Raw genomic sequence first — 20,250 nt, 5'->3', positions numbered from 1 at the left:
GAGGCACAAAGGGAGGTTGGACAAGCCCTTCTTTCCTGGAATTCTTGTCACTCTTCAAAAACACGATTAGGAATCGACACGCCCAAGTGAACTTGGGTTCGTGCGACCGCAACAAGCAAAAAAAATTTGTGGTTCTTGTGGTTCTTTCCTTGAGTGATACAGAACACTGCCAAAGCTCTGATACCAATGTTAGGTGCAGCGGAATGAATGTTTGAACTTTGCTCAAGATGAGTGCTCCAAACTGTGCTCAAGGTTCCTTTTCGTTCTTATGGAAGGTAGAGCCTTCTGTTCTTAATGAGAGAGTGCAATGGAAACAAACAAAGTGAATGGACATTGTGCGTGAAAGTGTATGAGACTGAGAGATAGAGAGAGAAGAGAATACTACACCAGAGACGACGTAAAACCCTCCTCCGAAGGCCGCACTCTCTATGGCGAGAGCGGTCTACTGATGATTGCACAAATCTCTACAATGCTTGGACTTGCCGACGATGTCGACGACGATGAGGACGACAACGAGATGGGCTGAAATGTGCAAATCTGGTATCTACTAAATTATGACTATTTTCGGTGACGATGTCGATGGCGACGATGCGATGACGACGCGCTGAAAACGCAGATGTTGAAATCTGCGTTTTCCAGGCTGAAACTATAAACCTTGCGAAAATTGACCGTGCGGCGAGGATCTGTTGCGGAAAGGTGAGATTTGCGAGGTTTGGGGGCTCTACTGCGGTTATGACTGCTGAAAACTGAAAACGCTGATGCTTAATGAGGTTCCGTCGTGAAGATGTGCAAAAACGCCGAGTTGTCTTGCAGATGCAAAAACGCTAGGGCTGAAAATTGTCCTGCCGTGGAAATCTGCTAACGCTAGGGCTGATCTGCTTCTTGCTATCACCAGGAATCTGCAAGATCCAAAAACGCTGGCTGATTTGGTCCAAAACGCTAGGTTGATGATGTGGAGCAAAAACGCTAGGCCTCTTGGGGGTTCTGCTGAGAAGTTGCCTGTTGAGTGTGTGCTCCTGTTGCCTCTTCTGCCAATTAGTGCTAGCCTAGGTTTGCTTATATACAAACTTACTCAATTTGCCCTACCTACTTTCCAACAAAAGTCACTTAAAAATAATAAGTGAAAAATGTCAAAAATAGGGAAAATAGGCTAAATGCACCCCTGAAGGATTCTGATGGGAATGCTTATGATCATGCTGTGTGCAACCAGAGGATATGCATCTAATCTAAGTGATTGGTCATGCACGGTCTGCGAACAGACTCACAAAAGTGCGAGATCACTTCCTATTCTAGATTGACTTGACTGAACTGAACCCTGATCATGCTGTAGCTTGTCCACGGACACATAGGGTTGGATGTGTCAGTGACACACTAGCCATACAAAATGGCGAAGCAACGGTGGTGTAACTCTAACACTCCCTCTCAGCACCGGATGTTGAAACAACACATACGAGTCAAAGGTGAGAAGCCAAGGTCCGCTAAGGTACAACCTTCGTGAAGATGTCTGCTGCATTGTCCGTTGTAGGGACATACTTCAAATGAAGATCTCCAGCCAAAACCTGCTCCCGAACATAGTGGTAGTGCACCTCAATGTGCTTTGTCCGAGCGTGAAAGATAGGGTTCTCGACAATAGCAATGCAACTTTGATTGTCGCACAAAAGACGAGTCGTAGCAGTCTGGGGGAAACACAACTCTCCTAGTAATCTCCGTAGCCATATGGCCTCACAAGCAGCATAGCAAGCTGCTCTGTACTCCGCCTCTATGGAAGATAGCGCAATGGTGGGAAAGCGAGTGTGAAAACTACTCCTTTAGTAGAGCGTGAGTATGTGGATTTCGTGCCCAATCTAAATCGCACCAATCAAATAAGGTGCAACCCTTGGAGCGACCATAGAACACACCATAGTTCAAGGTGTTGCTGATGTACCACAAAGTACGCTGGACACACGCCCAATGTCGTTGACGAGGTCGGGTGTTGAAGGAATTGAGGACAGCAACTGTGTAACAGATGTCTAGTCGGGAATAAGTCAGCCATACGAGGCAGCCAACAACATTCCTGTACTGCTCCAAGTCAATCCGTGGGGAAGGATTGTGAAGCGATATGTTCTTTCTGGGCTCAAGAGGAGTGTCAATCAGTCTGCAGCTTGTCATATGGAATCTCTCCAGGATAGCCTTCGCATACGTTTGCTGAGAAAAGAAGATGTCGTCTGGTGTCTGAAAATTCTCGAATCCAAGAAAATACTGTTGAAGCCCAAGATCACTCATCTCGAAACGTGTCTCCATAGCTTTCATGATCGACTTGATCCTGCTGGTCCATGAGCCTGTGAAAATGAGATTGTCCTCATAGACAATCACTATCGCAACCAAAGAACCATCAAAGACAACATAACAATTGGAATCTGATGAGGTACACCGTAACCCCAGCTTCATGAGAAACTGGTCAAGTGTAAGGTACCACTGTTGTCCATCTGGACGATAGGCCAGCCAAAGTTGGCTGCGAGAGCAAACACTATGCTTATGGCAGTCATGCGAGCGGTGGGAGAAAAGGTCTCATCAAAGTCCTTGCCTGGTCGCTGTGTGAAACCCCGAGCAACAAGTCTCACCTTGTGTTTGTCGAGGGAGCCATTGGCCTTGTACTTTGTCTTGAAAATCCATTTCGTAGAAACCACATTCCGCTTGTTGGGCCTGGGAACCAAAGTCTAGGTTTTATTCGGCTCGATAGCGTCCAGCTCTGTCTGCATGGCACGCTTCCAGCAATCATACTAGAGTGCTTCCTCCACCGAGGAAGGCTCAACTGGTGAAGCTTGAATCTGAGACATGAGTGCAAAGTTCACGAACTCTGTCCCATCATAAACTTGCCTCTCCCTGAGGCATGTAGAACATTGAGGCTGTCCAGGGTTTGGCGAGTCTGGTAACTTCGTGACTCCAGAGGAAGAAACCATAGAGTAGAGCCAACTAGGTACTAACTTCTCCTTCGAGGTGGGACCGCCTCCACCAAAGGAGAACCATCATTCACATCAGAATTGGAATCTAACATGGCATGATCGGGTGAAGTAACTGGCTACGGTGTAGAGGGTACAGGAACAGGGATAGGGGTAGGATCAGGTGTAGGAGGTGGACGAGGAGGAGGTAGGGAAGGTATAGGCTTGTGCTGAAAAGCTCCATGAAAGTCACATCACGGCTAACTGTGGTGGTCTCGGCGTCAAGATCATGAAGCCGGTATCCATCAGACTCTCGTGAATAGCCGAGGAAGATGAGCTTCTTCGCCTTGAAGTCTTAACTTCTGTCGCTTCTCCTTTGGCACATGGACAAAAGCCGGACACCCAAAAACTCGAAGGTGTGAGACCGAGGGCTTGCGCCGGTAGTAAGCGTGATAATGAGTCATGTCCTGCAAAGCATGGGTAGGAGAACGGTTCTGGATGTAAACCGCCGTGTTGCACGCCTTTGCTCAGTAAACCCGGGGCAAAGAAGCATGCGCAAGCATCGCACGAGCCATCTCCATGATAGTCCGATTCTTCCGCCCAATAACTCCATTCTGGGAAGGAGTGTAGGGAGTAGTCAACTGGCGTTGGATGCCCTCAGACTTGCACCACTGTACAAAGTCCTTCGAGGTGAACTCACCCCCTCTGTTTGAGCGAATTCATTTGACGTGCAAAGTCCTCCTTTTCAACCATCATCTTCCAATTTCAAATGAAATTGAAAGCCTTCGATTTGAGCTTTAAGAGCGAAGCTCAAGTGTACCTGTTGAAATCATCCACAAGCACAAGCAAAAACTATGAGCCAGAAAATGAAGGAGTGCTCATCGGGCTACATAGATCAATGTGAACCAGTGCGAGTGGTGCCGAAGCTCTGTTGGATGCCTGCTTTGGAAAGGCAACCCTGTGTTGCTTGCCCATCTGGCAAGCCTCACATACGCCTGATGAGGAGCGTATCGTTGGTAAACCCTCCACCATAGAGGTCCTAGCAGTGTGTTGAAGTTGTTGATAACATAGATGTCCAAATCGTGCATGCTATAGAGAAGAAGACTCCGTGGTCCTAGACAGAAGAGTAGTGAGGCGGTATAGGGAACCATCGCACTCACCGCGTGCAAGGATAGTACCTATCGTAGAATCAGAAATGGTCACTGTGCCACTCCCAAAGTGTATGTCAGCTCCCTTAGAGTCCAAACTCGACACAAAGAGGAGGTTAAAGGCCATGTCCGGAACGTAAAGCGCCTCCATTGAACTGAACTTCGGGTCTGAGGTAGATTGAAAGAGGGTAATCTGGCTTGTGCTTGACACTGGAATCTCATTGTAAGGATTCTAGGTGCTAATTCTTAATTAAGTACTTAAAACTCATGATTAAGATTTAAGAAACTTTAACTGTACTTGAGACAAGACTTAGAAGACTTTGTGTTTGATTGATTGATTGTGTGATACAAGGGCTCCTTATATAGGAGACGAAGAGACATAAATGAAAAGACACGTCTCATGGTGAAGTGATGCAACTTTAGACGTAAAGACACATCCTTTCGGCGAAGAGGTGTAACCATTGGGCGAAGAGTCGCACCCGTAGAGCGAAGGGGTGTGACCAGTCGTCGAAGGAGTGTGGCTTTTGGCGAAGAGACACGTCCTTTGGGCGAAGGGGTGTGACCATCCAAGCGCAAGGGTCCTCCTTGGCATGGCACTTCGCGCATCTGCAATTAGGAGTAGATGTATTGTTGTTAACATAGTCACAATCGTGACATTCCCTCCCATTTAAAATGAGAGCTCATGTCAAAGAAATGACTTCTGATGTTGATAGAACTCTGGAAAAGCATTGAATCTTCGAAAATCTTCAATCTTTGAGTTGTCGGAAACCTTTGTCTTGAACCTTTGCTTCTTGTGAAACCTTTTTGCTTTAACTGCTAAATCCCATGTCATTGCATTATTCAAAGACTTTTTAGTAGAATCTGCCATAATCAGGTTGACTACAACAAGAGGTTGATCTTCAAAATCCTTTATGCAATGTAAGATTTCTGGTTCAAAATCTTCCAGTAACTGCGAAATATTTGGGGAAGAGGAAATCTTCTCAAGGTACTCTTCAGATCGGGTAACTTCAACTTTAGTAATCACTGGAGAGGATTTTGGCTTGAGACTGTAATCAGCTTCCAAGAATGAATCCCAAAATTCTTCAGAATCATCTTCTGGAACTGTAACTTCATGACTTGTAATTGGCATATCATCATCTAGTAAAGAATCAAAGAAAGCATAGTCGTCTTCAGACTTGGAATCTGCAACTATATCTTTATCTTTGTCTTCATCAATTGATTCATGAGAAGTTAATGAATTTAAAAATTCATCAATAATAATATGTGCATCTGTATCGGAAATCATATTCTCTTCATAATCCACTATATCATGTCGCTTGACTAGTACACGTGAGGCTTGAATCACTCTTTCCGCATGAGAAAGCTCGTGTAAAGTTAATTCACGTCCATCTTTGAACAAATTGATAGTATGTCCTCGAAAGCTAATTGCTGGATCATATTGAAATAACCAATGTTGACCAAGAATCATGTCGTAATAAGATAAAGGCATGACTTCAAAATCCAGTTGATCTGCATAAGTTTGAATCTCGAACTGCAACTGTCGAACTATCTGATCACAAGTCAAAATTGATCCATCTGCTAATTCCACATCATATAAGTGAGATGTCTTCTGAGTTGGTAAGCCAATCTATTGAACTATTTGAGTGTTGACGAAATTATTCGAGCATCCGCTGCCCACCAAAATATTGATGGAGTGACCATTGAGTGTTCCAAGAAGGCTCAAAACTTGCTTTGAGAGAGGTTCCAAAACTGAAGAATTGCACTTAGCATGCTTCATAAGAATAGTCGTATCCTCAGAGACACGAATCGTATTGACCACAGATTTTCCTTTATCCTTAGCAAAGTTTGGTTGTTCAAAATTCGATGATATTTCCGCGTTGGAATTTCTTTTCGAATTAGATGGATTTGGTCTCTTTGGACATTGATACCATCTATGGTCACCACTGCAAATTGTACATAATCCTTCCTTCTTTGAAGTCGAAGATCCATTTGACGAAGAGCCTTGCTGAGTATTGGAATGCCGATCTTGAGAAAAATCACGTCCTTTACCACATCAAGTGGAGGAACATGTGAAGAAGATATGCTTTCATATTGTCGATCTTGAGAATAGAACCTTGAGGTTGAATAAGGTTGCGTTGCTTGCTGTCTGAACTGAGACTGATGTTGTTGACTTTGGCTATAGTTGTCTTTGCGATCACGTTGTGAAAAGCGAGCGTTGTTTGAAGATCTGTCACCAGGGGGAAAATTCCGTGTAGGACGCCGATTATCGCCAACACACTCCACATAGGCAATTGCAGCATCCAAGGTGGTAGGGTTGTATTTGTGCACATCATCCTTCAGGTTGGGTTTGAGTCCGTCAATAAAGCTGTGAAGTTTATCAGAGGAACTAAGGGTCTCTATCTCCAAAGTTAGCCTTCGGAACTCTGTGATGTATGCGGCCAAGGAACCTGTCTGGCTCAGGCGGCGAAGAGAGGACCGGGCATGAAAATCCGCATTGGCAGGTTTGAACGCCTTGTGAATAGCACGTCGGAATTTATCCCAAGAAGGTGTGTGTTTACCATCAGCAACCCGTCGTTGCCACCAAAGAAATGCTGTGTCCTTGAGTAGAGAACTAGCACGTGCAACTTTTTTACTCTCGACCAAGTTTGTGTTCGATAAGTAAATCTCCATTTTGAACAGCCATTGGTCCAGCACGCGCTTGTCGCGGCGACCAGTGTATGGTTCCGGCAATTTAACATCAAGCTTCTTCTTCTGTGCAACATTAAAAATTTTGTAAAGTAATTGAAGTTCGCGATTGTCTACCTCTTCAGTTGGATCTGGTTCGTTTGGTTCGTCCATTGAAGCTTCGGAAGAAGGTGTTGAAGATGCTGCATTTGTAGTTCGAGAAACAACAGGTCGACTTCGAGAAGTGTTTTCCGTGTGCATCTCATCCAAGCGAGTGTGAAGTGATGCAAGGCTTATGGAAAGTGTGGCCATCTGCTCCTTGATAAGAGTAAGGGCATCGTCAGATTGACCACCTCCGTCCTGAGAATTCGGCATGGTTACATCTCAAAAGGAACTCGAATACGTGCAATTTCCTTTAACAGGTTCTGGGACGGGTGCTCCGAGCGAAAACTCCTTCCAAATGGCTTCAGGCTCTGACGAATCTTGCGAATATGGAATTATGATGACTTCGGAGCTCGAGTATCCGATATAATGAGCAATTCGCGTTCAAGAGGGTTTGCTGGTAGCGGGCGAAATCTCTGTTGGAACTTCATCTATGTAAATACGGAAAAGGTATTTAAGTGTGATCAACAGCCATGGTGGTGGTTCCGACAGCACGTAGAGGAGCAGCAAAGAGCCAGCGCTGGAGGGGAGAAAAGGGGTAGCGTGGAAAGCTGGCTGACGTTTTTTTGTTTAAATGCTGGCTGGGTCTGGAGAATTAACAATGTTCACTCTTGGGTAAATTTGGAGCAAGCCAACCGGCCACTTAATGTGAGTAAATTGGGTATATTTTAATAGCCAACATTGGCATGCTGGTCACGTAAAAAAAAACCCAACGTTGAGTTTTCAGTAGCCAACGAAAAGTTTCATGCACCTTCAGCGAAGAGTTGCCAGCGAAACATACTCAGCCCAACGTTTGCAGCATATGCAGCCCAACGTTTGCAGAATAAGCCCAGCATTTAAGCATATGCAGTCTTGGCAGAATTTGGAAAAAGGACGCACAAAGGGGCACTTCCAAGGGTTCGAGCATTGGGAAGAGGTGGCCGCCTACCAGCGTGGTACCCTTTCGCATGAAGGGGTGCGACGGGTTTGAAGGGGTACTACCCGAGGAAAGGGCGCTCCAGCAGAAGTTGTCCCGAAATTCACCGGGTACGCCACACACTATGCATGATGGAGCTGATGGTTATATTGTCTTGTGGGGGTCTATACCTTGCACTTTCCTTCAAGGGTGAATCTGGGCTTATCCTAGATTCATCTAGGTATACTGTCACCAGCGTGTGACTACTATCTATCCTTTTTGTTGATTTCTTTATTATTATCTATTTACTTTCACTTTTTGGAAACACCCCTCGGGAAATCTAACTGCCCTGCATTGCATAGCTAGTGTGGAACTGTCCAGAGGGAGTCCAGGCCTGAGGGCAAGAGAGCACTAAGGTTGGACAAGGACTATGGTTAGCCAAAGTGGGGTCATTTACTAGCCAAAGTGGAATCCTTTGCTACAGAGGCTACATTTCAGTTCTGGGTGTGGCTGTAGTGTACAAAGAGGGTCGGATGACCTAGAGAGATACAATGGCAGCATCTCCTAAAATTTAGGGAACTGCTATTTTGGGACTTGAAAATGTGTTTGCGTCATTACCTCCGGAATGACAAGGAGAACATTTTCTTACTCTGCCGTGAAGTCAACTGGGCGACCGATTGGGAGATTTTTAGGCGGCAACCCCAAAACAGGAAAATGCTTATAAATGTGCCAAGTGGCACCTTCTGGTGCACTTTCCTCATGCAAGAGAAGGGGGCGCTGATTTTAGAGAGGAGAAGGGCTCATTTTCAGTCTGTCACAGGTTAAGAGCTATGGAGTGCTTGCTTTCCCACCTATGTACAGTGCGGTGCCAAGAGTGATGCCCTGCACGCTACGCACTGCCCTCTCTCCCCCCTATGGCAGTATGTTATGCCCCTCTAGTGGGCTTTTCATTTGACCAATGTACAGTTGTGTGGGTTCATGCGCGATTGCCGAGGCAAGAGCCTCTTGCACAGGTACTGGATTAGCTAGCGGCTAATCCCCCGCAGGTACAGGTGAATTCGGAGAGGTTTCACGCCAGAAATCTCGTCCGATTCAAAGGGCAAGTAGCCCTACAAGTGCGGGAGCTCGAGGACTTGCTACGGATGCGACCGGCACGCGAAACGGAGCCCGAAACAGTAAATTACAGCCTGCTGTGTATTTTTGCAGGTTTAGGGTTTTGGCCCTAAACGGTCCCTAATACCCCCAGGAGGTTCTGGGACGCGAGGGGACCGCTGTACAAGTGATCTGGCGCATTTTCGGGGCTGAAAACAGAGAATTCAGCGTGCTGCAGATTCTCGCCAGGTTTTGCAAAGTGCCCGTATGCGTCGGGAAAGTCGGTCAATGCGTGGGAATACTGACTGTGAAGGGTCCTAGTACAGTTATGTTACCGAAATCGGGCCGGAACAGTTGAAATTCAGCCAAGTGTGTGCGGGGCAGCTTGTAGGGAACCACAACGTTTATTCCCTCTGTTGAACAATAAAGAAATACCGAAAGGGGCGCCTAAGTTAGGGGCCAATCTAGTGTCGGTCTACTCATACAGGTGCAATCTAGCAACCTGTATCCCTCTCCTCTTTGTTGTGTCTTGAAAGTACAGGTAAAGTGGACGACAAATTAAATGGGTGAAAGCAAATAAGGTTTAAGTTTAAAGTCTACCGCCCTTTTTGGATTGAACAGGCCGATTTCATGGTTCCATTGCCGGGATCAAATCACTTTTTCCCATAGAAGTGAGCCTTGGTCAGTTTGGGCTTGAAGACACAAGGGATCATAGACGAGACACAGGAAATAGCAATTATGGCTGACAGACCAGATGATGTGACTAAAGAGGTTTCCTCTTCACAGGGCCAACAGACACATGAAGTGGGTGAGTCTTCAAGACCACCACAGACGGATGATGATATATTTAGGACCCAGTTGGCTACTGCTATGGCTCTGTTCACGCAAGTAATGCAGAACCCGAGGTTATTAGCCTTTCTGCAACCTCCTCTTCCGTCTCAGCAAGTTGGGTCACTGGATCGTATTCAGAACCCCGTTAAGGCTCAAGCACAGGTGATTCATACTGCACAATCAATGGAAACACCTATACACTTGACGGAGAACATGCAATCTCCACAACCTGTGCCTAAGATGCAAGAACAGGTGGTTGAGATGCCAGTCTTTCAAGCTGTACCAGTTCAGCCCGCCACCTTTCAGCAGCCTATAGCTAGTTCTAATGGGCAGGGAAGCAACCTACAAGCTATGCAATAGGTCTTCCCACCACCTTCAGTACACTCGCTATTTTGGAGGTGGATCGGTATTCCAGAGCATGGCTGGTCATGCACCTGGAAATCAGTTTTACACGCCAGGAACAGTGTTCGGGGGTGCTCAAACGATGATGTCTAACCCCATGTATGGTGTCACGGGCATGCTACCAGGGTTTCAGAGCACTCAGGGCCAATTTGGGATGCCACAAGCAAATTTTGGTATGGCTGGAATTACAAATCAGCAGCCAAATATGGCATTTCCAGGTCAACTTAATTGCGGTCAGGGAACACAAATGAACCCTAACAGTGTTCCCATGTTTCAGTCACTTCCATATGACCATTTACGCCGCTGGAGAGGCCAACTCCATACAAAGAAGGTGGCAAAGGTGTGACATTCACGACCTTTACAGGGTTTGATGACAGGAATTACAAATCAGCAGCCAAATATGGCATTTCGAGGTCAACTTAATTGCGGTCAGGGAACACAAATGAACCCTAACAGTGTTCCCATGTTTCAGTCACTTCCATATGACCATTTACGCCGCTGGAGAGGCCAACTCCATACAAAGAAGGTGGCAAAGGTGTGACATTCACGACCTTTACAGGGTTTGATGACAGGAAGAAGGCTCTTTCATTCCTCCAGCAGTTTGACAAGGCCTATGCAGTGGGAAACTTTACAGAGGCTTCAAAAGTCCGCAAGGTAGCCACTTTCTTGACAGGGAATGCGGGACAATGGTGGACAACTTTATTGCTTCAAGGGCAAGCTCCGTCCACATGGATTTACTTCAAGCAGATTTTTGCAGCAGCATGGTTATCTGATGACTTTGAAGCAGATGTCATGACAGAATGGCACCAGCTTAATGCTGCGACTTGCAAGAATCTGGATGACTACAATTGGAAGTTTTGGAAAGCTCTACTTCCAGTAACTTCCTATAGGTTTGTGCCATTGACAGAACAGATTGAAAAATACTATTGTGGCCTACCCAAAGGATTGAGAAAGTATTGTACGAAGACTAAAGTCACTACTTTGACGCAGCTCATCGAGGTAGCAAACACTGGCAATGGTTTGCTCAAGGGAGAAGATTGTGAATTCAATACTGGCGTCAAGGAAGGATGAGCCAAGAAAAATTCAGCGAAGAAGTATGTTCCCAAGGAGGCTCCGAAAGTGACTCAGGAGCCAGCCAATGCAGGGAAAGACAAAGCTACGGCTGAATCAGAAAAGGGACCAACGAAGAAATGGAAAAGACGTTTTCCTCGCAAGTCGGAAGAGCAAAAGAAGATCTTGAGGTCAGAGAACAAATGCTTTATCTGTGAGCAGCCTGGCCACATTGCTTACAACTGTCCTACAAAGAAAAGGCCAGCTGATTCTGAAGACAAGGAGGACAGGAAAGGAAAGAAGCCCATGGCTGGTCTAGTGCCAGATATGGTGGGCGATAAGCCAAATTCAGATGCAAGTGAGCTTTGCAGAGCATGGGGAAAGGTCAGGGATCAAACAGTGCTTATCTTCTTTGATCCAAGTGCCAAAGCCAACTTCATTTCCCCCGAATTGGCTTTAAAGTTGGGAATCAGACGTGAAGAGATGGGGTATACAGCAGAGGCAGGTTTGGCATGTCCTGGCCATACAGAGGCTGTGACACCCATCATTGGAAAGTTGCGCCTACATATCCAGTCCTATGTAGATGCTGAAGAATTTTACATCATGCCACTGGACGGATGTGATGTGTTGTTAGGTATTCCTTGGTTGTTTCGTGTACAGGGAATCATGGATGCCTACAACAAAAAGATCACTGTACAGAGCAGGGGAAAGACTCACATTCTGGATGTAAAGCTTAAAGGGGAGTCTATTCCCACTGTATCAGCTTCTGCTATTACTTCTATAATGAAAAAGCATCTTTCTGCGTACTTGGTTTTTGCACGTGAAGTGTCAGATTGTGATGAATCAAATTTATCTGTGCTAGATAAAGAAAGGTCAATGTTTCTACAACAGTATAGTGACTGTTTTTCCGATTCATTACCGTCTCAATTACCGCCAGAGAGACCCGAGGACCATGCGATAGATTTATTGATGATATTCTGGACAATTTAGAAGGAGCAGCTATGTTTAGCAGGATAGGTCTAAAGAGTGGGTACCATCAGATCCGCATTAGATCGGAGGATGTGCACAAGACTGCTTTTAGAACAACGTTTGGCCTTTACGAATTTTTAGTGATGCCCTTTGGTCTCACAAATGCTCATGCTACGTTCAATGGGATTATGGACAGAATTTTCCGTCCACACCAGCAGTTTGTTGGTACATTCTTTGATGACATGATAGTCTACTCAAAGAATGAAGAGGAGCATAGGCATCACTTTGCCATTGTGTTCAAAGAGCTACGCAGTCATAGGTTGCTCATCAATGCAAAGAAAAGTGAATTTTTTCTAGAAGAGATTCACTTTCTGGGACACATTGTCTCAAAGGATGGTGTCAGAATGGATCCTGCAAAAGTTGAAGCGATCAAGTCATGGCTAGATTTGAAGACGGTGCATGATGTCCGAAGCTTCTTGGGACTATGCTCCTATTACAGAAGGTTTATCCGAAATTTCGTTGAGATTGCTTCACCTTTACATGCTCTTCAAAAGAAGGCAGTCACCTTTAGATGGACACAGAAAGAGATTTCAGCTTTTAATCTCTTAAAGGAAAAGATGACTTCAGATCCAGTCATTGTGTTGCCAGATCTTAGGAAATCATTTGTGGTCCAGTGTGACGCCTGTGGTAGTAGCATTGGTGCAGTGCTAATGCAAGATGGCAGGGTAGTAGCCCATGAGAGCAGAATTTTGCAAGGGCCAGAGATGACCATGCAGGTCTATGAGAAAGAGTTACTGGCTGTGATTTATGCGCTCTTAAATTGGAAACACTACCTGCTAGGTGCAGATTTCGTTGTCCAAACGGACCATCAGACCTTGCGATACTTCTTGACACATACAAAGTTATCTGAGAAGCATATGCGATGGGCAAATATCTTGTCCATGTTTCATTTTCAGATTGTGCATGTGGAAGGCAAGAAGAACGTTGTGGCTGATGCCTTGTCAAGGAAGCCACAAATTTCAGCTGTGTCAATTCCTTATCATCGTGAACTTGATGATATGAGAGAAAAGTATACAAATGATGAAGATTTTGCAAGGGTCTTCGAGCAACTAATGGATGGACAACATCATGAACACTATCTTCTTAAAGAGGGGTTCATGATGATGCATGGCAGATTGTGTGTCACAAAGCCATTGCGATGCAAAGTTATGGAAGAAAGTCATGTCCCACCGTATGCAGGGCATCGTGGTATCGATGCTACACTTAAAGCGGTTGAGACATTCTTCTATTGGCCTACATTGAGAAGGGATGTGGATGCCTTTGTGCGAGAATGCCTAATTTGCCAGAAGGTCAAGTTTGACAGGCGAAAGGCACCAGGGTTATTGCAACCACTACCTATTCCAGATAAACCATGGGAAAGTATTGCTATGGATTTTATCTTTGATCTTCCGAGAACGCAGACAGGAAACGATGGTATTTGGACTATTATTTGCAGATTCAGCAAGCAGGCTCATTTTATTCCTGTTAGGAAGAAGATAAAGCCAGATCAGATGGCACGCTTGTTTATGAGCAATATTTTCAAGTATCATGGCATGCCACAGTCGATTGTTAGCGATCGTGATCCACGCATGACAAGTTTGTTCTGGAGAGGCTTGTTTGAGAATATGGGCACAACGCTCAAATTCTCTTCGTCATTTCATCCTCAAACAGATAGGCAGTCAGAAGAGGCAAATTCTACTATCCTAGATCTGCTGAAGTGTTATGTGTCAGAGCATAAAGGAAAGTGGGAGCAGTATTTGCCATTGGTGGAGTATGCATACAATAATACAGTGCATTCATCAACTGGCAAGGCACCTTTTGAGATAGTTGAAGGTGGCAAGAAAGTTCCTCCCATACTGCATACAAAGGACAAGATATTTGAAGCAGATAAGTATGTTCAAGACATGGATGAAATGTACAAGAAGGTCAAAGTGGCCTTAGAAAAGACTCAGGCAAAGCAAAAGAAAGCAGCTGATCGTCACCGTCGTGAAGTGGTATATTCACTTGGTGATTGGGTGCTTTTGCGCTTTGAAAAGTCAAGGTTAAAGAAGATGAAGGGCAAGGAAAGACTGTTTCCAAAGCTCAGCATGCGTTACTATGGGCCTTTTCAAGTGTGCGACATAATCAGTGATGTTGCATATAGGCTGAAATTGCCTGACAGTTGGAAGATTCACAATGCGTTTCATGTGAGTCTTCTCAGACCCTATGTGGGTGATGTGCCAGAGGATATGTCAGCTGAAGATCAGCCGGAAGTCGAGGAACTTGACGAGATCTTGGTCCCCGAACAGATTTTGGCACATAAGGAAAGAAAAGTGAAAGGCAAGGTTGCTAGGCGTTACTTGGTAAAGTTCAGAAACTATCCACCAATGGATGCTAAGTGGATGGAAGAAGGTGAACTTGCAGAGTCACCAACTGTGTTATCACTTTACCTGGAAGCCTTCGATTTGCAACCTACCTTGACCCCTTGAGTTTCAAAGCTACATGGATTGTCAATGTGACAATGGCTTCTGAAACAAATGATGTACATGGTATTTAAAGTGAGCTTAAATGAAATACCTGTTACATGAATGTTAGAGCTGTACAGATTGTCAGTTTGGCAATTGCTCTTATGGAATGTCCAAAAGTTTGGTTAGTGCTATAGAAGTGCGTATTTCTTGTCAGTTTGTCAAGGATACAGTAATTGCTTCTATTAAAGAGTACATGTGTAACAGCATTCTTAAACTGTCGGTTTGGGTATGCTTGAAAGTGTTACGGGATCCAACGTGTACTATAAGACAGTGGCAAAATGTGCAGCTACCATTTTGTCATTGGAAAGTTAGTGACTCAAAGCAATGGCAGAGTGCGAAGCTACCACTATGTCATTGGGACAGGGTTCACACGCAGGCAATACATGAGTCGACGAGGTGTTGAATACACCAGGGTTGACAATGAGCATGTATGTGTCGTACATGTGTCGACAGGTGTTGAATACATCAGTGTTGACCGTGAGCATGTACGACATAGATGCAAACGAGGACGTTTGAGATTTCAAGAGGGGGGTATGTCACCAGCGTGTGACTACTATCTATCCTTTTTGTTGATTTCTTTATTATTATCTATTTACTTTCACTTTTTGGAAACACCCCTCTGGAAATCTAACTGCCCTGCATTGCATAGCTAGTGTGGAACTGTCCAGAGGGAGTCCAGGCCCGAGGGCAAGAGAGCACTAAGGTTGGACAAGGACTATGGTTAGCCAAAGTGGGGTCATTGACTAGCCAAAGTGGAATCCTTTGCTACAGAGGATACATTTCAGTTCTGGGTGTGGCTGCAGTGTACAAAGAGGGTCGGATGACCTAGAGAGATACAATGGTAGCATCTCCTAAAATTTAGGGAACTGCTATTTTGGGACTTGAAAATGTGTTTGCGTCATTACCTCCGGAATGACAAGGAGAACATTTTCTTACTCTGTCGTGAAGTCAATTGGGCGACCGATTGGGAGATTTTTAGGCGGCAACCCCAAAACAGGAAAATGCTTATAAATGTGCCAAGTGGCACCTTCTGGTGCACTTTCCTCATGCAAGAGAAGGGGGCGCTGATTTTAGAGAGGAGAAGGGCTCATTTTCAGTCTGTCACAGGTTAAGAGCTATGGAGTGCTTGCTTTCCCTCCTATGTACAGTGCGGTGCCAGGAGTGATGTCCTGCACGCTACGCACTGCCCTCTCTCTCCCCTATGGCAGTATGTTATGCCCCTCCAGTGGGCTTTTCATTTGACCAATGTACAGTTGTGTGGGTTCATGCGTGATTGCCGAGGCAAGAGCCTCTTGCACAGGTACTGGATTAGCTAGCAGCTAATCCCCCGCAGGTACAGGTGAATTCGGAGAGGTTTCACGCAAGAAATCTCGTCCGATTCAAAGGGCAAGTAGCCCTACAAGTGCGGGAGCTCGAGGACTTGCTACGGATGCGACCAGCACGCGAAACGGAGCCCGAAACAGTAAATTACAGCCTGCTGTGTATTTTTGCAGGTTTAGGGTTTTGGCCCTAAACGGTCCCTAATACCCCCAGGAGGTTCGGGGACGCGAGGGGACCGCTGTACAAGTGATCTGGCGCATTTTGGGGGCTGAAAACAGAGAATTCAGCGTGCTGCAGATTCTCGCCAGGTTTTGCAAAGTGCCCGTATGCGTCGGGAAAGTCGGTCAATGCGTGGGAATACTGACTGTGAAGGGTCCTAGTACAGTTATGTTGCCGAAATCGGGCCTGAACAGTTGAAATTCAGCCAAGTGTGTGCGGGGCAGCTTGTAGGGAACCACAGCGTTTATTCCCTCTGTTGAACAATAAAGAAATACCGAAAGGGGCGCCTAAGTTAGGGGCCAATCTGGTGTCGGTCTACTCATACAGGTGCAATCTAGCAGCCTGTATCCCTCTCCCCTTTGTTGTGTCTTGAAAGTACAGGTAAAGTGGACGACAAATTAAATGGGTGAAAGCAAATAAGGTTTAAGTTTAAAGTCTACCGCCCTTTTTGAAAGTACAGGCCGGTTACATATACATACTCTGGGTACACCACACACTCGCACACATTGCTGTCCCGTTCTATTTATGCTGCTTTTATATGCGTAGAATTGAATCAGTTACCTCAGACCATTGGCGAAGAAGTTGAATTCCATCTTTCTTCTGCTTCCATGCAACTCCGGGAAAAGGGGTGGGGAAGAGGGTAGCGGTGAGGGTGAGAGGCTCACAACCTTCGGGTATCGGGAAAAAATTTGCTCTGATACCACTGTAAGGATTCTAGGTGCTAATCCTTAATTAAGTACTTAAACTCATGATTAAGACTTAAGAAACTTGAATTGTACTCGAGACAAGACTTAGAAGACTCTGTGTTTGATTGATTGATCGTGTGATACAAGGACTCCTTATATAGGAGACGAAGAGACATAAATGAAAAGACACGTCTCATGGTGAAGAGACGCAACTTTAGATGTAAAGACACATCCTTTCGGTGAAGAGCTGCAACCATTGGGTGAAGAGTCGCACCCGTAGAGCGAAGGGGTGTGACCAGTCGTCGAAGGAGTGTGGCTTTTGGCGAAGAGACACGTCCTTTGGGCGAAGGGGTGTGACCATCCAAGCACAGGGATCCTCCTTAGCATGGCACTTCGCGTATCTGCAACTAGGAGTAGATGTATTGCTGTTAACATAGTCACAATCGTGACACTCATGGTTTGTCACCCATAGTGACGGTCTGTCCATGAGTCTCCCTGAGAGAGCTAAACCAAGACTGTTGGGGAGTCATGTGAGTGGTGGCTCCACTACGATGTAGCAAGAGTGTGGTCCGTCGTCGCGACAAGAGTGGTCCCCGTCATCTCGTGAGAGGCATAACTTATGTCGAGGCTGTCTGTTTCTCCATGTTGGCCTCGTCTCGCTTCTTCTTTCTGCATTCTGATTCTTTGTGCCCTTTCTTGTGGCATTTGTAACATTCAATGTCCTTGTTCTTCTTCTTTTTCTTCTTCTTACCTTTACCTTTCTTGTTGTCTCCTTGAGCTATCAAAGCTCCTTCTGCATCAACAGCACCTCCGGCTCTGAATGCAGAGTGCCCCTCAATCTTCCTGAGGTACAGCCTGCCAACGTATTTTGCGGTGCAAATTCAGGAAATGTCGTATAGCAGTTCGTACATCCTACCACGTCAACCTGTTGGCGCTCTTTGCAGGCCTGTACCCTGCTGCCAGCCATTGAGAGTGTGTCGTCACCGGTTTGTGACAAGTCCTCCAACATGTTGAAGTCTCCCCCGACACATCACTGCTCTGCATGCAACAACGATTCTACAATATGTGACCAGAACTCAGCTCGTGCACTTGCCACATTGGGCGCATAGATGTTGAGGAAGCCCATGAGGCAACCATGAACCTGCTGCATACCTGCCTGGCACAATAATACCTCTGCCCACAATGGCCTGCTGCCATGAATCCGCATCTGAGCGACCCCGAGAGAGTCGTGACTGTAGAAACTGTCCACCCAGGCCTAGGAAGAGCGTGCAGTCCATCGGGCTACCACCTCTGTCCATGTACATATACATTGCAAGGTGTACTCTGCGTGTCAGCAAAAAAGTGTACCACAATGTGCCAAAGAGTCTATATCAAATCTGTCACCCCCAAGTCTCCCGTGTGATAAGAGAACTCTAGAGCTTGAACCTGAAGCCAGTCCATTGAATCCAAAGTCAACTCTGTGTGATCCCTGCCTCACAGTGGGAAGGAGAAACCAGTTGCTATGTCCAGGGCTTCTGCCCCTCTAGCTACTAGAATCAGTACGTGGACTCTGAAGCAAGCCGCATCAAGCTCGAGAGAGGAGTTGCAGAGGAATCATGTGAAGTTGTAAGCCAAAAAGTCCCACCGGCGACGGATGTCGAAACTAGTCAGTCCTCGAGGGACTACTGCAAAAGGTGACATCTGCACCAACAAGAGAGTCCGCAGGAATGGCTGCTCCTCTCGTGCCATGCAGCTCATGGCAAAAGCCCTGCCAAGAGACCTGTGAGGTAGGAGAGGGAGTAGATGACAGAGCAAGGGGCTAGAGGATTGGATGGTAGGTGCGGGAACAAGGGGATGGGGAGAGGTGGTAGTGATGGAGAGGCGGAGCGGGAGAAGGGGGGACCTGTCGGTGGCAAACCTGAGGTGGAAGGAGGTAGTTCTCTCATGTCGAGATTTTCCCAGCCAAGTGTAGCCTTGGGTTTTGGCTCCTTCCATGGCCATTAAGGCTCCAGCAGACCAGGAGTATTTTTCCCTAGCCTTGCCGATGTTTCCTCCGGGCCCCTAGGGCCTCTGCTGCCCATTTTCCCCTTTTTTCCACTTTTTTCCCTCCTATTTTTATTTCCTGGGGCTGGAGGTGTGGGTCCGGCAGCACCAGTTGGTGCCTATATAAGCAGGGGCAGGGGAGGCCTCTTGGCTGTGTTGTCCATCCAGATAGGGCGCCCCATAGTGGGCAGCCCCCTAGCATTTTTTTGGAGTGGCCTTTCTTGCTTTTTTAGGGCAACCAGACACCATCAGGTAGAGGCGTCGGATGTAGGTTGGACTATCTTTTGGGTCTCATAGCGAACTCACCCCCCCAGCCCCCCTTCACAACCACACGCACGTGCACACTTTTGTATTGAAAGTCTATGTTGCTCAATTATTCAATGTGGCATGCGACATGCTTTAGCTTGAGATGCATGGCATTCTTGTTATAGTTTTGAAGTTAGGAATATTGAAACTGATTATCTGGTACTTCGCAGGCAAAATGGCGGCAACTTCCCCCAGTGCAACAGAAGTGAAGGCTCTGTTTCGGGCTTTACTTCGTGAGGCTCGCAAATTCTCAGATTACAATATACGTGAGTATGTGAAACGGCGCTCGAGGCAAGGATTTCACCAGCACCAACATGTGTCAAGTCCTGAAGTTGCAGCAACGGCTTTCTCAGAGGGCAGGGGATTACTGGATGTGGCAAAGAGGCAAGCTATAGTGTACTCTCTATATGCTCCCAAAGTCAAAAATATTATGGAGATAGATGCAAAGAAATGATATAAGCTCCATTTTTCCTTATCACTTCATGTACCCTATGATCAGTAGATAATTTTGGAATGTTGAAATGAGCTACATATTGCTTGTTGAAAGCTTGAGAGGGTAATTGTGTTCGGGCCATGGTTTACCCAGTTTCTTGTCTACATACAGACCAAGAAAGGACAAAAACGTGCAGGGATGAAATCAATTATTTACTTTCATCTGTTTTTTAATGTAGAGAGCTAATTGAAAAAGGGGATTACTGTTATCACAGGAGGATTGGTGGTTGGCTCATACACAAAATGTAAGTTGGCCATGTTTGCGAATACAAGCGCGCGTGCATGTGCATGTGTGGGCGAGAGAGAGAGAGAGAGAGAGAGAGAGAAATGAAATGAAATGTTATATTAAACGTCTTCAAAAAGTTAAATGTCATAATAACTAATATCTAATTTTCCTAAATGATTTCTTATGTTAAATAGATCATTTAATATGGGGAAGTGATAGGGGAAAAAAAAGGTAGATATTGGTTAAGCTGGTAGAGCGGCCATAGTAGGGATCCAAAGGAGGGAAAATAAGGATCCAAAGGG

The 20,250-nt window shown here is 45.8% G+C and overlaps 1 protein-coding gene across 1 annotated transcript in view; it reads left to right on the top strand.

Moving 5' to 3' along the window:
* LOC147416496 (uncharacterized) overlaps window positions 1–19,931 on the top strand; it is a 30,733-nt gene extending 10,802 nt beyond the window's left edge. Inside the window, exon 2 of the mRNA XM_086508311.1 lies at window positions 19,401–19,931. Within this exon, the coding sequence (XP_086364437.1) occupies window positions 19,406–19,684 (279 nt within the window). The 5' untranslated portion in view covers window positions 19,401–19,405 and the 3' untranslated portion in view covers window positions 19,685–19,931. The remainder of the gene's footprint in view (window positions 1–19,400) is intronic.
* Window positions 19,932–20,250: the final 319 nt, after the last annotated feature.

This window comes from Adiantum capillus-veneris, unplaced genomic scaffold, assembly GCF_014529385.1.
Source record: "Adiantum capillus-veneris isolate H3 unplaced genomic scaffold, ASM1452938v2 Hic_scaffold_901, whole genome shotgun sequence".
In the NCBI taxonomy this organism is placed as follows: Eukaryota; Viridiplantae; Streptophyta; class Polypodiopsida; order Polypodiales; family Pteridaceae; genus Adiantum; species Adiantum capillus-veneris.
This window is presented reverse-complemented; position numbering and strand designations above follow the sequence as displayed.